This window comes from Mobula hypostoma, chromosome 8 (assembly GCF_963921235.1).
Source record: "Mobula hypostoma chromosome 8, sMobHyp1.1, whole genome shotgun sequence".
NCBI classification, from domain to species: Eukaryota; Metazoa; Chordata; class Chondrichthyes; order Myliobatiformes; family Myliobatidae; genus Mobula; species Mobula hypostoma.
In genome coordinates this window covers 113,751,742-113,769,556 of record NC_086104.1, presented here as the reverse complement: position 1 = coordinate 113,769,556, position 17,815 = coordinate 113,751,742, and the positions used below count along the sequence as shown (strand labels likewise).

At 40.6% G+C, this 17,815-nt stretch overlaps 1 protein-coding gene across 1 annotated transcript in view; it reads left to right on the top strand.

Annotated features, from left to right (window-relative positions):
* tarbp1 (TAR (HIV-1) RNA binding protein 1) overlaps positions 1 to 17,815 on the top strand; it is a 400,954-nt gene that overhangs the window by 129,986 nt on the left and 253,153 nt on the right. Inside the window, 1 exon segment of the mRNA XM_063057295.1 lies at positions 2,644 to 2,837. Within this exon segment, the coding sequence (XP_062913365.1) occupies positions 2,644 to 2,837 (194 nt within the window).

Here is a 17,815-nt window from a genome sequence, read left to right as displayed (position 1 = left end):
GGTAACCTTTATAAAACACTAAATGTTTGCACTGTACATTATTGCTCTAATTTAGATGCTTTAAATATTCCCATCATTCTACTTGAGTTTTTCTCTCATTGTATGCATCATATTCAGAACATGACAGCTTTGCTCGGACAAGACCTTGGCAAGTGGGATTAAAGAGAACCCCAAGGTCTTCTGTACATATATGAAGAGCAAGAGATTAACCAGGACCACTCAAGGATAAATGGGGAAGCATTTGCTTGGAGGTGGAGGATGTGGGCGAGATCGTTTATATAAATATTTATATAAATACTTTATATAAATATTTAGGAGAAGGACGTGGAGAATAGGGAGATCATTGCCAAGAGTATTAATATGCTCAGGCATTTCAAAGTAAAAGAGGAAGTAGTGTTGGGTCTCATAAAGAACATTTAGGTAGATCAGTCCCCAGTGCCCAATGGGATATTCCACAGGTTATTGAGAGAGGCAAGTGAAGAGATTGCTGGGGCCTTAACCAATGTTGCATGTGCTCTCTAGCCATAGGCAGGGTCCTGGAGGACTGGCAAGTAACTGATGTTGTTTCATTCTTCAAGAAGGGAACCTGGAGTGATGAGTCTTACTTCAGTGGTAGGGAAGTTACTGGGGAGAGCTCGTAGGGATAAGGTTAATGAGCATATAGAAAACCATGGCCTGATCAGAATCAGGTCTAGTATCACTGACACAGGTCTTCAAATTTGTGATTAGGGAGAGCCTAACTTATTAACTTGATTGTTTTTGACAAGGTGGCAAGTGTGATTGCTCCTTGATTTTGATTTAGTTTTTTTCCCTGAATTCTCTGATTTTTCTGTCTGTGTTACAGTCATAACTGATGTTCCAGTTGGCATAAAGGACGCATACCTTCACTCTTCTTGTGTCTGAGGCCTGTTGCACATCTGAATTCAATTAGGTGTACTTCTCTGACTCAAAATATATTTTGCACTTAAAAGTTCAGGTTGCCCTTGGTCTCTTAAAGCATCCAAACTTGTCTTTGGTCCAAGCTCTATTTGTGGAAATGTCCTCTACTGAACAACCATGTGATCATAAACTTCTGCATTATTTCTCTGAAGCTTCAGAGAGCATTTCTGTGAATTTGTCTTGCCTGGTTGGCAAGTACTGCTTCCTACCGTTTGGCTTTATTCTGTACCCTTATTGGTTTATTATCTCTGCTCCATTTCTAATGCTGGTAACAAGAGTATCCGTATAGTCGGGATGGGGGAATATCTCTCCGACCCTTGGTGTAGTCACGCAAACTCTCTCTTGCATCTCTCAATTTACAGCTGTGTCCATTAGGAAATTCTCTGTTGCTCTTATGAAGAACTACAGGGAATGCCTATACAGGGCACATTTTGACAATCTGTACCCAACTCACAGTGATGACAGGAGAAATTCCTTCCTCATGACGCATGTTCTTATGTCCTTACTAAATCAGGTCTATTTTAAAAGCCTCAATCATATCACTTCATTCTATTGCTGAACATAATCCAATATATTTTCTCTAAAACAAAATTGCTTTATTTAGGATGGATGTATTGTTCACAAGACAACATTATGGTGAGGTAAGGTGGTAGTCAGCCTGCTGAACAGAGATGGTTTGTGCAACAGGATGTATATTAATTGTAAGAGGTAGTGGGTATTTACGTTATTACAAGGTGGGACATATTCTGACAGAAGGAAAACAGGTCCTTCATCCCAACTGTTCCATGCTTAGGAAGACATCTACAGAAGCTTGTCATATTTACCTGTGTTTGGCTAATATTCCTCAAGTCTTTTCTATTCATAATGCAAGATTTCCTTCCATGAAATAGCTGTTGAATTTATTGCCAGCATTATAGTTGGTTCTTCTGGTACTAATCCACAGACAACCTGAGTTATTGCTTTCAATTTCCCAGCTTGAGGCTTAAAATTTGAAGATCAAGTTGCTCATTTCTACCCTGGAAGTTCGAGGACAAAGTACTGTTCTGGGCTTTCTGTATTAGATGAAAGATAAATTAATCAAAATCAGGTTTAATATCACAGTATGTGTCGTGAAATTTGTTAACTTTGTGGCAACAGTACAATGCAATACGTGATAAATATAGAAAGAATTTTTCTTCAGGTGCTACGGTTTCCTCCCACAGTCTGAGGAACAAGAAGTTAGTAGGTTAATTTCTCATTTTAACTTGTCCTGTGATTGGGCTGGGGTTAAATTAGGGGTTGCTGGGCTGCGCAGCTTGAAGAGCCAGAGGGGCGTGTTCCGTGCTGTACCTCAATACAGGGCCCATGATGGAGCTATTTTTAAAAACTTCTGCAACTTCAACCCTGTGCAGAAGCCTCCCCCCTCACCCCGCACCCCCACCCCATCCCCGTACCAGACAGTAACGCAGCCAGTCAGAATGCTGTGAGTGGTACAGCTGTAGAAGTTTTCGAGTTTTTTTAGGTGTCAAACAAATCCAATTTTGTTAGTTGCTGACTGGTGCATTTAAAGTTCACTCTAGTTCTACTAATTTATATTAATTGCATTTAAAATATGTTTCATCTTGATATGAAAATTTATGGAAACCACAAACGATTGTCACTTACAGATAGGTGTATATAAGGTATCTGATTTTGTTAAAAGTTGCTTGATTTTTTTTGTCATAGGTCCTAAAGCTCGAGAGACAAATCCAGATGGTGGTTGCTCAAGCCTCTTTAGCTTGGGTTTCCAGGATGACTGCCCAGTATCCAGAGCTGCACCTTGACTCCCTTGATGTGGTCAAGACACTAGGAAAATTGATCTTCATTAGCCCTTTCAACCATAAGCTTGAGAAACCTTTCTGCAGCAACAAAAACAATGGGTAAGAAATAGGAGAAGCTGCAATTTTAATAATCAAATTCAATGTGTAGTGTAAAAATGTAATATTCGTTTTGTTTTTTCTATTTACAACATACCCCTAATGATAAACACAAGAGGTTCTGCAGTTGCTGAAAATCTTGACCAACACACAAAAAATGCTGGCGGAACTCAGCAAGTCAGGCAGCATCTATGGAAGTGAATAAACTTTTGATGTTTTGGGCCAGGAACCTCCTTCAAGTGTGGAAAGGAATGGAGAAGACGTCAGAATAAGAAGGAGAAGGGGCGAGGAAGGAATACGAGCTGGCAGGTGATAGTGAGGGGGAAGGTGGGTGGGGGGAGGGGAAATGAAGTAAGAAATTGGACGATGATAGGGTGAAAGATAAAGGGCTGAAAGAGGAGGAGCAGGTACCCCTCCTCCTTCCCTTTTTTCCATGGTCCATTGTACTCTCCTAACAGGTTCTTGCATCTTCAGACCTATCATCTTCCAACTTCTGAAGAGTCTGTGTGTGTGAAATCTCTTGACCTAGCTTAGACAATAAGACATAGGAGCAGAATTAGGTCATTCGGACCATTGGGTCTGCTTCACCATCATAGCTGATTTATTATCCCTCTAAACCCCATTCTCCTGCCTTTTCCCCATACCCTTTGATGCCCTGACTAATCAAGAACCTATCAACCTCTGCTTTAAATATATCTAACGACTTAGCTACCTCAGTCATTTGTGGCAATGGTTTCCACAGATTCAAGAAATTCCTCCTCGTCTCCGTTCTAAAGGGAAGTCCCTCTATTCTGAGGCTGTACCTTCTGTTCCTAGTCTACCCACTATAGCAGATATCCTCACCACATCCACTGTATCTAGTTCTTTAAATATTCAATAGATTCTAATGAGATTCCCCTTTTTTATTAACCTAAACTCTAGTGAGTATAGGACCAGAGCCATTAAACACCACTCATATGTTAATCCTTTAATTCCTGAGGTCATTCTTGTAAGTTTTCTTTGGACCCTCTCTAATGCCAGCACATCTTTTCTTAGATAAGGAGCATAAAACTTCTCACAATACTTCAAGTGCTGTCTGACCAATGCTTTATAAACCAACAGGCATTACATCCTTGCTTTTATATTCTAGTGCTCTCAAAATGCTAATATCGCATTTTCCTTCCTTACCACCGATAGAACAAGTACAGAGCTTTTCCTACTTAGGAAGCTGGGTGACATCCGATGGCAGGTGCGACATGGACATCAAAAGAAGAATAGGGATGGCAAAAGACACCTTTATGAGAATGAAGAGTATACTGACCAACACTAAACTAGGAATGACAACCCGCCTCAGAGCACTGAAATGTTCCAGTTATGTTATATGGCTCAGAATGTTGGACAATATCTAGTAACATGAGGAAACAAATTGAAGCAGCAGAGATGTGGTTTTTGAGGAGGATGCAAAGAATATGGACGAAATGAATATCTGATGAGGATGTCCTGAACAGAGCAAGCACAAAAAGAAAAATAATGTATGAGATCATGAAAAGGCTGTTATGAATCAGCAGCAATAGAGATAAATTTGAGTCGAGTTCTTATAAAATAAACAATGACATTTATTAACCTCTGCTCAAATTAACATGGAACAGTAAACGAATGATTAACTTAAATGGATGTTAACAGCGTGATACTTCTATAGTTATCAAACAATCAAACTTAAAGACAATTCCCAACAGATCCCATTTAAGGTCTTAAGGTGGTAGTTTAATAAGTCCATATGATTTATGAAATAACTGAGAGGAGAGACTTCCCAAACCTTGCGATGAAGAAAAGTCGAAACTGCGGTTGCCGGTTCCAGCCGAGAAATACCTTTTCCGAAGTTATGATGCAGAATACGAGTTCTCAAAGTAACTGACCTTTCTGACGGAAGTGGTCATCGCACAACCCAAACCGTGTAAGGGTTAACAAAACGTGCGAGCCACGTACGGACGGTTCCAGATGTCAGTCACACCCATAATGCACCGAATGCCACTGGTTAACCCCAATCCCTCTGGGGTTCATTCGCGTTCTTCACGCTCACTCTCTCTTTTTCTCCGATGGCGTAACTACCAATGATGAGTTCCTACCAAAATGAACTACGCAACAACTGCAGACTCCCCTTGTATACCAGTTAGAACATGCCATCATGTGACATCACATCACCCCACTATCACAAGACAATTACATCATTCTAATGGCTCAAGATCATTACATCATTCCAATAGCATAAGACAATTACCTCATATTCATGAGATACTCACGGGACAGGTAACAAGACAACGTGACTTCGTTGGACATGTGATTAGGAAGGAAGAGTTAGAATGCACAGTAGATTGAAAGGAAGAAAGCAAGAGAAAGGCAAAGACAAATGATGATGGAGACAGTAGCCAGAGAACTGGAAATGAATACCAATAAATTGATCCACTTGATCCAAAACAGGAGTGTGTGGGCCATGGCAGTCAAAGCTCAAACCTGGCATGGCACCTGATGATGATGATAACCACAGATAGAACTGCAAGTTAACCTTTAAGGAATCCTGCACAAGGACTCACAAACAACAGGAATTCTGCAGATGCTGGAAATTCAAGCAACGCACATAAAAGTTGCTGGTGAACGCAGCAGGCCAGGCAGCATCTCTAGGAAGAGGCGCTGCCTGGCCTGCTGCGTTCACCAGCAACTTTTATGTGTGTTGCAAGGACTCACAAGTCTCTTTGCACCTTTGATTTCTGAATTTTCTCCCTGTTTAGAAAATAGTGTGTGCCTTTATTCCTTCTACCAAAGTGCATGACCATTCAGTTCCATGCACTCTCCTCCATCTGCCAGTGATTTGCCCATTCTCCTAATCTATTTAAGTCCTTTTGCAAATTCTCTGCGCCTCAACATTACCTGCCCCTCCACCTATTTTCCTATTGTCTGCAAACTTGGCCACAAAGCCATCATCAAGATAATACGTGAAGAGAAGCAGTCCAAACACTGACCCCTGTGGAACACCTCTCGTCACCGGCGGCCAACCAGAAAAGCCCCCCTTTGTTCCCATTCTTTGCCTCCTGGCAGTCAGCCAATCTTCTATCCATGCTGAGAACTTTCCTCTTACCTTGTTTTGCAACCTCATGTGTGGCATCTTGTCTAAGGCCTTTTGAAAATCCAAGTAAACAACATCCACTGACCCTCCTTTGTCTATCCTGCCTGGTATTTCCTCAAATAATTCCAACAGATTTGTCAGGCAAGATTTCTCTTTAAGGAAACCATGCTATTTTATCATGTGCTTCCTCGTACCCTGAAACCTCATCCTTAATATGAGTGTCCATCATCTTCCCAACCACTGAGGACAGGCTAAATGGCCTATCCTTCCTTTTGCCTCCAGCCCCTCTTAAAGAGTAGAATGACAATTTTAATTTTCCAGTCCTCATAAACAGTTGAAGAATCTAGTGAATCTTGAAAGATCACTCCTAATCTTCCACAATTTCTTCAGCTACCTCTTTCAGGAAGTTGTAAGGTAGTGGTGGATCTGAAGAATAGCCAGCTATGTTTTGGCCTACTTTAAGTTCTTTTGTGCACATTGTCTTTCTGGATAAATGGATTGCTGTAGCAGGGTACTATCCCATAGAATTGAAAGTGAAGAACGTAAGATTAATTCTTATTCTAGCTTCTTCCCCCATTCCTTTCCAGACCTGATGAAGGGTCTCGACCTGAGATAATGACTCCAAAGATACTGCCTGACCTGCTGAGTTCCACCAGCATTTTGTGTAAGTTCCAAATCAATTTAGTGGCTTGGTAGACTGTTTCAGTGGATTATTAAAAGGTGGTGAAAATATAAAAAGCCCGAAATCTTGAACTTAAAACAGAGATGGTTGCAAACAATTAGCTGGACAGGCAGCATCTTTGGAAAGAGAAACAGAGTTAATGTTTAATGGATGTTGGTCACAGATTGGATGGAGATGCTTGGACAGTACTGGAAAATAAATTAAAAGGGTATTTTTAAATTGCAAAGAAGATGGTGGGAGTGTCGGCTAGAACAAATGGAATATCTAATAAGAAGAGCTTGAGGTAATGTTTGAGTTAGGAGTAAATGAATTTCTTATATAAACCCTCCATTCTTCACCCAGAACAGAAGCATAGTTTGGTTTCTCTTTCCATTGCTTGACTGGCTGCATTTTTCAGGTTTTTTTGTTTCTGATTCAAGTGGCAGCATCTCTAGTTTTATCTGGTTTTTTGATTGCTTTTAATTACCTTTTTCTATCTGTGTTATACCCAACAGTTTAGGCTGAATTAACACTGAAAGAAAATTTGAACCATTGTTCTGTCAGTCTTTTATCTGTGAGATTGGATTTTTTTTTCTCTTCTACCTGATATGTTAACTCAGTTTCCTGAACCACATATACTGACTGATAGATAGACAGATGCTGATCCCAAGGGGAATTACAGTGTGTCAGTAGCATTGCAAGTGCACAGATATACAAATATTAGAAGAGAAGTGAGGAAGAAAAAGAAAAGTTACTTCGAACAGTCTAACAGGAGGGCGTCATCACTTCCCTGGTTATAGGTTGACTCATTATAGAACCTGATGGCCGAGGGTAAGAATGACCTCATATAGCACTCTTTGGAGCAGCGCAGTTGTCTTCATCTATTACTAAAAATGCTTCTGTGTTCAGCCAAGGTGGCATCCAGAGGGTGAAAAACATTGTCCAGAATTGCCAGGATTTTCCGTCGGGTCCTTTGTTCTACCACAGCCTCCAGTGTGTCCAGTTTGACTCTTATAACAGAGCCAGTCTTTCTAATTATTTTATTGAGCCTGTTGGCATCACCCTTGTTGATGCCATTGCCCCAGCACATCACCGCATAGAAGATTGCACTGATGACAACAGACTGGTAGAACATGTGAAGGAGGGGCCTGCATAACCCAAAGGACCTCAGTCTCCTCAGGAAGTAGAGGCGACTCTGGCCCTTCTTGTACACAGCCTCTGTGTTGGTGCTCCACTCAAGTCTGTTGTCGAGGTGCACCCGCAGGTACTTGTAGGCCCTCACCACATGCACATCCTCACCATCAATAGTAACAGGGAGCAATGCAGGCTTAGGTTTCCTGAAGTCCATCACCATCTTTTTTGTCTTACTGGCGTTGAGCTGCAGATGATTCAGCTTGCACCATTTGACAAAGTCCTCCACCAGGGCCCTGTATTCATCCTCCCATCCTCCCTTTATACACTCAACTATTGCTGAGTCATCAGAGAATTTCTGCAGATGACGTGATTCAGTGTTGTATCTAAAGTCTGAGGTATATAGGGTAAACAGGAAGGGAACCTTCCTTTGAGGCCCCAATACTGCTTATAGCTATGTCTGACACGCAGCTCTGAAGCCGCACAAACTGTGTTCTGCCAGTCAGGTAGTCCATTATCCAGGATGCAATGCAGAAGTGCCAACCTGCATTGAACAGAGCTCTTCTGCCAGAAATGAGGGCTGTGTGGTATTGAAGGCAATTGAGAAATCAAAAACATGATCCTCAAAGTTCTGCCCTGCTTATCCAAATGGGAGTAGGCTCTGTTCAGCAGGTAGATGACAGCATCATCGACTCCAGTGTGCTCCTGGTAGACAAACTGCAGAGGATCGACGTCTGATCTGACCAGGGGTCAGAGGTGAGCCAGGACCAGTCTCTCTAGAGTCTTCATGATATGTGAGGTCAGGGCCACGGGACAGTACTCATTCAAGACTTTCGGTTGGCCCTTGTTGGGTATTGGGACCACACATGATGTTTTCCACACTGTCGGGACCCTTTCCAGGCTGAGACTCAGATTGAAAATGCGCTGGAGAACTCCACACAGCTGCTCAGCACACTCCTTCAAGATACTGAGGTTCATACCATCCAGTCCCAATGCGTTATTGTGTCTGATTTTTCCCAGAGCCCTTCTCACCTGCTCAGTAGTGAAGGTGAGTCCATGATGACTGGGGAGTAGGTGGGAGGTATAGATTGGGATGATAGAAGTTGGTATGTGAAGATGTAGATTATGGGTGCAGGGCATAGAGGGGGATGTAGGTATTGGTAACCTGTGTTGTTCATCCATGTATTGAACTGGAGGGGAGAGGGGGGAGAGGGGAGGTGTTGGTGGTGAGGGAGCACTGGGTGCCTCGGCAACTGAGCTGCTGTACTACTAAGGGGGGTGTGAACAGGAGGGCAATTGTCAAACCTAGTGAAGAATTGGTTTAACTCGTTGGCCCATTCATGGCTGCATTCTGAGGCTCTACAGCTTGGCTGATTGAATCCAGTGATGTTCTTTATGCCTCTCCAGACCTCCCATGTGCTACTCTGCTCAAGCTTGTTCTCCAGCTTTCTCCTGATTTCCTCTTTAGCCACCTTGATCTTCTCCTTTAGCTCCCTCTGCACATGTTACAGTTCCTCCCTGTCTCCTGATCTAAAGGCTCTCTTTTTGTGGTTGGGAAGAGCTTTTAGATCACTGGTGACCTATGGTTTGTTGTTCGGAAAGCAGCAAACAGTCCTTGTTGGTGTTATGGTGTCCACACAGAAGTAGATGTAGCCAGTGATGCAATCTGTAAGCCTGTTAATGTCCTCCCCATACGGTTCACAAAACACCTGCAAGGCCTCGATGGCCTCTGGAGACCATTTCTTTACTGTCTTAGTGGTAGCTGGCTGTTGCTGTACTTTGAGCTTGTACAAGGATACGAGGTGAACCAGGCTGTGATCTGATTTTCCAAGTGGGGGGTGAGCTGTGGAGCTGTATGAATCTCTTGCATGCAAGAGGTCCATTGTTTTATTTTCTCTTGTATGACCCTGATCGAAGGTGGGTAGGGTTGTCAAGACAGAAAGATGGTTGAAGTCTCCCAATACTGCAAGCACGCAAAATGCCTTCTTCACCACACTTGCCACTTTTAAGGAACTTTGTACTCCTAGAGCACTCTCTTCTGTTACAGAAGGCTCTTTTTTTTTTCTCACTTTTATTATATTTCACTAGAATATCTTGGGATTGAGGATTCGTTCTCCGTGCATCAGGAGTGCATGAACTCAGCATAAATACTGAAAGGATAGCATTTCCTCACAAAACTACCTGCTGGCCCTGGACCTACTGTGTTCTGCACAATTATCAACATAGTGTCGATCAGGGGCAACTGCGTGCTGCTCTGATGCAAATCATCAAATATTCCCATCCAGGACTACTACAGCTGAAATCAGAGTCACAGCCATGGGTACTTCAGTAAGCAACGTCACTTTAAAGATGTTTTTGAAAATCTATTGATAGTCAAAGTTGACGGATTGTAGAGTGCAGACTCAGGTTGTGGGTGTGGTCCCCTTTTAAGAAAACAGAAGCATGCAAACCAAGCGTGTCCACAGTTACTATTGAAACACAGAGGCTTTAGACCCCAACCCCCACTTCTAGTATCCTGCTAGCAAATGTACAGTCTCTGGACAGTAACACTGAAGACTTCAGAGCAAGATTGCAATAGTAACCAGACATCAGGAACCGCTGTGTACTTTGCTTTATGGAAATACAGCTACCTGGACATTTTGAATGCAGCGCTGCAGCTGGATGCATTCTCAGGACTGCTCAGTCTTTCTGTCTGTGTCCTGTTCACTGAACTTACAACATCTAGCAGTCAAACGTCATCCTTTTTATCTACCGAGGAAGTTTCCTGCCGTCATCCTGGTAGTGATGTCCACTCAACATTAGGCCAGCGTCAGGAAAGCACTGTAGGATCTAAACTCTGTAATCAGCAGACATAAAACTGCATAATCAGCAGGCACGGAACTGCATAATCAGGCATGGAACTGCGAAATCAGCAGGCACAAAGCTCCGTAATCAGCTGGCACGGAGCTGCGTAATCAGCAGGCACTGAACTGCACACTCCAATGCCTTCCCTATCATTGTGGGAGATTTAAACCAGGCCAGGTTGAAGAAGTCTCTGAACAACTACCACCAACATATCATCTGTGGAACCAGAGGAACCAACACAACTGACCACTGTTACACCACCATCAAGAATGCTTACCGTGCCATCTCATGCCCACAATTTGGCAAGTCCAATCACCTGGTTCTACTTCTACTGGCAGATAGGCAAAGACTAAAGTCCGCAGCGCCAGTGGTGAGAAGTCGGAAGGTGTGGTCAAGGGAGGTGGAGGAGCGCCTACAGGACTGTTTTCAGTCAGTGGACTGGACAATACTTAGGGATTCTGGTATTTTAATCCAAGGTTTTTTCAGTCATCAGAAAAGAGGCACAAAACGTGTTACCTCATGATAGTTTCATTACTAGCTGACAGAACAAAGGAAACAGGAGCAGAGGATCGTAGCAGAAAGCAGCTTAAAGACAAAACTAAGATGCCAAGAAGATTAAGACTAAAATACTAAGATGGCGTGCTTTGTTTATAGCTATTTTATACCACAGAAATAAGGGAAAATTCCCTTCAAATCAATAGACAAACTACTACTATTTCATCGACTCAGGCCTGGGGCCGGCGTCGGGCAAAAATCAACCAATTAGAAAGCATTTATTCAATACTGGAGTACCAAGTTAACCAATGAGAAAGCACTTGTTCAAGTATCACAGAACAAAGAAACTTCTGGAGTTTTTCAGAATTACATTTTACAGTCACTAGAGACATATTAAATTCTTATATATTTATTAAGAACTACTTAAAGTACAAGAAAGTAATTAATAGTTAAACTGCAAAGAAAATAACAATTGAACAATCTAATCTATGAATTGAACAGTTGGATCCAACAACCCCCCCACCTTTATTCTAAGTCATGGATTTTGAATCATTACATCTGAAAATTAAAAGGCAGAAAAACTACCACATTAAGTATAAAATAATCAAAAAAAAATCTAATTCCTGACAAAAGCTACCAGTGAAATATGTTAACAACAGGAATTCTGCAGATGCTGGAAATTCAAGCAACACACATCAGAGTTGCTGGTGAACGCAGCAGGCCAGGCAGCATCTCTAGGATGTTCTCTAGATCTTCAGTCCTGATGAAGGGTCTCGGCCTGAAACGTCGACTGCACCTCTTCCTAGAGATGCTGCCTGGCCTGCTGCGTTCACCAGCAACTTTGATGTGTGTTGAGTGAAATATGTTCCTTGGTCAGCGTCGATATGACATGGTAATCCCCATCTAGGAATACAGACTGGTCAGAGATTTTGCTGTGTGTGTGGCAGTGCTGGAATAGCTTCCACCCATCTTGTTTACTATTACCAATACATATGACACTTTGGTAAAGAAGTGTAGGCCACTTGTAAGTGTAAAGATGGATCAGGTGGAGCAGGAACACTTAATTGTGGTAGCTTTTCTGCTGTTCCAGGATCTGTCATGCCTCTTTTAATGTTTGTTGAGCATTAGGACAATTTGTTAATCATCCTTTGCACTCCAATGTGTCCTAGAGAGTGTATTTACTGTGATACAAAGTTCATTTCCAGTTTCCAGGTTCACTGCATGTGTTCTTTCTACTACTTTTATGTCTTTCCCACCCGTGCTGTCTTTTTTGCAATTCCGTCCACGCATGCATTTCCATGGCTTTTCATCATAGTTATTTTGGAGTGACTTTTTCTTTTTAAATCTTTTTATTAATTTTTCAAAATTACAAACTCAATAACAAAGTTGGTACACAGAGATTGGAAAAATGTTCATCAACATATATAAAATGAATTTTAAGTAACATAGATATAAAATACTTCCAAACTCATAATGAGATTAAACATTAAAAAAGAAATAAAAAGAAAAATATATATAAACAAAAAAAAACCCCAAAAGAAAAAAAAGAAAATAAAAAACCCAAGAAAAAAAAACAAAACAGGGCTAGACCAACAGCTTATATCGGACATGTTCAATAATGTCGTTAACTCCGCTCCTCTCCTCATATAATTTAAGTTTAGAAAAAAGATTCGGAAAGGTCAGATTACATCATATGAAAATGTTGCATAAAAGGTTTCCAAGTTTCTTCAAATTTAACCGAAGGGTCAAAAATATCACTTCTAATTTTTTCCAAATTTAAACTTAATATGGTTTGAGAAAACCATTGGAATGTAGTTGGAGGATTAGTTTCCTTCCAGTTCAACAAAATAGATCTTCTCGCCATTAAAGTAACAAAAACTATCATTTGACAGGCTGAAGAAGACAAAGATCTATGTTCTACCACTGGTAATCCAAAGATTGCCGTAATAGGATGGGGTTTTAAATCGAAGCATAGAACTGTTGAAATAATATCAAAAATGTCTTTCCAATATTTTTCCAAAAGTGGACAGGACCAAAACATATGAGTTAAAGAAGCCACTTCAGAGTGACATCTATCACAAGTAGGGTTTATATGGGAATAAAAACGAACTAGTTTATCTTTGGACATATGAGCTCTGTGTACTACTTTAAATTGTATTAAAGTATGTTTAGCATATATAGAAGTACTAACTAATTGAAAAATTTTATCCCATTTCTCTGTAGGTAGGGAAAGTTGAATTTCCCTTTCCCATTCATTTTTAATTTTGTCAGATATATCTGGCTGTAATTTCATAATTATATCATAAATTATTGCTATTAATCCCTTCTGCAAAGGATTAAAGCCTAAAATTTTATCAAGAGTGCCAGAAGGATTGGAAGTCGGAAAGGTAGGCAACGTAATATTTAAAAAATTTCTTATTTGTAAGTATCTAAAAAAGTGGGATCTAGGCAAATCAAATTTCTCAGATAACTGCTCAAAAGACATAAAGCAGTTATCCAAAAATAAATCGTGAAAACATATTATGCCTTTCGTTTTCCATATAAAGGCTTGGTCCATTACCGAAGGTTGGAAAAAAAATTAGATATAATAGGACTTGATAACATAAATTCATTCAGGCCAAAAAATTTATGAAATTGAAACCATATTGGCAATGTATGTTTAACTATAGGGTTGAAAGTTTGTTTATTCAATTTAGATAGTGCAAAAGGCAATGAAGTTCCTAAAATGGAGGCTAAAGAAAACCCTTGTACAGAATAGCCTTCAAGGTCATCCAATGTGGGCTTGGAGTTATATTCCAATCTTGTGTCCAAAATATTAAGTATCGGATATTAATTGCCCAGTAATAAAATCTTAGGACAGGCAATGCCAAACCACCTTCTTTCTTAGATTTCTGTAAGTATTTTTTACATAATCTGGGATTTCTATTTTGCCATATATAAGAAGAAATTTTAGAGTCAATAATATTAAAAAAAGATTTAGGAATAAAAATCTGTATTGCTTGAAATAAATATAAAAATTTGGGTAAAATAATCATTTTAAAAGCATTAATACGGGCAATCAATGATAGAGACAAAGGGGACCATTTGGTAGTCAGTTGTTTAACCTGATTAATTAATGGTAAAAAGTTGAAATTGAATAGATCCTTATGTCTCTTAGTAATTTTAACTCCCAAATAAGTAAAATAATCAGTAATCAATCTAAATGGAGAATTTCTATAAATAGGAACCTGCATATTTAATGGAAAGAGTTCACTCTTACTTAGGTTCAATTTATAACCAGAAAAGCTACTAAACTGAGCAAGCAAAGTTAGTACTGCCGGAATAGATTTTCCTGGGTTAGAAATATATAATAGTAGATCATCTGCATATAGTGATAATTTATGAGTCTCATTTCCATGAGTAATACCAAATATATTAGGGGAGACTTTTACATTTTAATACAGCTGTTGTATAACATCCATAAATTCGGGTACTAGTTGGCCTTTCTTGATTGGGATTCCTACAGCCACAAGCAATGGTCTTTGTTTCAGTAAGTTTCCAAACTCATGAATAACTCTGAAACCATTTTGAGGATCAGAGTAGATATTGGCTGATCTTCCTTCTGCCTACTCACAGGCATTAATCTAAACTTTCAGTTCTGCCTGTTGCACAGAGGTAACAGGAGTCACGCTTCCTGATTTCATTATTTTAATTCCAGAAAGAAATGACCAACCAGCCACTTGAAAACCTTTCTCAATCGTCGAGGAGGCATCAGTGTTTAGAATCAGATCACTGGCAGAGTAATAACCAAACTTTAAAACACTTTTGGTTGTTCTTCATTAAAAGCCACTGGATTGTCTGTGTATTTACTGTCCTTTGGCAATTTATTGATGAGCAGTTTATTGATGGATCTGCCACTAGTTTTTCAATACATTGATTAATGATGGTGTCATCTTGACGCGGTTTGTCTAAGACCATAAGCTGTAGGACAAGAATTAGGCCATTCAGCCCATCAAGTCTGCTCGCCATTCCATCATGGCTGATCTCAGATCCCACTCAACCCCATATACCTGCCTTCTCACCATAACTTTTGCCTGTCAAGTTTTGCTTTAAATATACCCACGGTCTTGTCCTCCACGGTTGTCTGTAGCAGAGCATTCCACAGATTTACTACCCTCTGGTTAAAAAAAATTCCTCCTTACCTCTGTTTGGAAGGGTCATCCCTCAATTTTGAGGCTGTGCCCTCTAGTCCTGGACACCCCACCATAGGAAACATCCTCTCCACATCCACCTTATATAGTCCTTTCAACATTCGGTAGGTTTCAATAAGAACCCCATGCACTCTTCTAAGTTCCAGTGAGTACAGACCCAAAGCTGCCAAACACTCCTCATGTGATAAACCCTTCATTCCCGTAATCATGCTCGTGAACCTCCTCTGGACTATCTCCATATCCTTTCTGAGATATGGGGCCCAAATCTGTTGACAATGCTCCAAGTGCGGCCTGACTAGTGTCTTATAAAGCCTCAGCATTATCTCCTTGCTTTTATATTCTATTCCCCTTGAAATAAATGCCAACATTGCATTAGCCTTCTTTACCATAGACTCAACCTGTAAATTAACCTACTGGGAGTCTTGCACGAGGACTCCTAAGTCCCTCTGCACCTCTGGTGTTTGAAACTTCTCCCCATTTAGATAATGGTCCGCACTATTGTTTCCTTTACCAAAGTGCATTATCATACATTTCCCAACACTGAATTCCATCTGCCACATTTTTGCCTATTCTTCCAATTTGTCTAAGTCCTTCTGCAGTCGTATTGCTTCCTCAGCACTACCTACCCCTCCACCTACCTCTGTGTTACCGGCAAACTTTGCCACAAAGCCATCCCTTCCATTATCTAAATCATTGACAAACAATGTGAAAAGAAGCGGTCCCAATACTGTCCCCTGAGGAACATCACTACTCACCAGCAGCCAACTATAAAAGGCCCCTTGTATTCCCATTTGCTGCCTCCTGCCTGTCAGCCATTCCTCTATCCATGTCAGTGATTTGTTGTAATGCCATGGGATTTTAATTTGTTAAGCAGCCGCATATGAGTCCTTAACTTACCTTGTCAGCCACAGTTGCCTAGAGCTGCCAATTGAGAACTCTTTCTTCTGTGGGATATATCTATCCTGCACCTTGTGAACTATTCCCAGAAACTTCAGCTAACTCTCTTCTGCCATCATCCCCACCGCTGTAATCCCATTTATTCCATTGCGATACTGATACGTGTGACCTATGCCTCTCCCTCTCAAATTGCAGTTTCAATTCCTTGATCTTTATTGGAGCAAATTGTAACATGGAGTAGCACGGTAGCGTAGTGATTAACACAACGCTTTACAGTTCCAGCGGACCGGGTTCAATTTCTGCCGCTGCCTGTAAGGAGTTTGCACGTTCTCCCCATGACCACGTTTGTTTCCTCCGGGTGCTCCTGTTTCCTCCCATAGTCCAAAGACCTACTGGTTGGTAGATTAATTGTCCCATGATTAGCTAGGATCAAATTGGGGGTTACTGGGTAGCATGACTCATAGGGTCAGAAGGGCCTGGTCTGCACTGTATGTCAATAAAATAATTAAATTAAAAATAGCTCTCAATCTTAATTGTTCCAATTGCTGCCATCCTCACTTGAGGCACTATAGTGGACTGTATAGTCTTGTCCATCCTGTAATTCTTTGAGTTTGTCTGATGTAGGCTGTAATTCTCTGGAGTTCAGATGGTGGCGCTGTGTTGGAAGACTTCAACATGAGCTGTAATTCCTCGAGTGGAGTTCTGACGTAGGTGTTTCCCAGTGAGGGCACCAGTGTAACTAGTAGGATCACCCAGCTGAAGTCACGGTTGTGCTTTAACATTTTGTTTTAGTTTTTTCTGTCCTCTGCAAAATGCACTGCAATTGAATTTCTGTGTTCTTTTGTTCACTTGGCTAATGCAAAGATTTGTTCTGTAGACTTTTTACAGTCTATCATGCTGATTTTGTAGTTTATCGCAAGCGTTGCATTCTTTCAATTAGTTAAAGACTTTACTCGTTCTGTTAACTCTTTCAGTCGCTCACACATTCAATCAAATTGACCATGTGAATTTCAGCAGTAGACATTTTCTGGTTTCTTTTCCTATAGTTTCACAATATCACCTACCAGCCACATTCCAATAGATTCAACACTGATGGTATATTCTGTCCGGATTCTCTTATTAACCTTATCAAACTGGATTGTTTTATTAAAGAAGCAGCTCAAACCCTCAGTTATCTGCTCCCTTGTAACTGGAGATTCTATAGACTTTGGCCACTTTTAAAATCTTAATTGGACTTACTTTTTATTACTTTGACTGTGATCTTGAAATATTAATAGTTTGCAGCTGCAATTTTAATAGATTGTCCTGTAACCTGTATTTAATTCTGTCTTCCTCATGCTCTGCTAGCTTGCTTGTATTTACGTTTAGTCACACACTCTCTTTGCTCACATCAGTTTAATATCTTTTAACCATCCGCCACTGGTTGTGTGAATTTAATCCAGCATGCATGTTTAATCCGTGCTCCTAACAGATTTGCATGTGGCTCTACTGAGTTGCATTTCTTTTTTATAAATGTTTTTTAAAATAGTATAGTACGTTTGTAGTTCCTCACTTGTAGCTCCCATCTTTAGATATAGAAAGCCAGATAATTGGGAACATTAGAGGAAGTTCTTACCTCTTTTGTTGAACGCTAAAAATCCATTTTGTCTGGGCGATTTTTCCA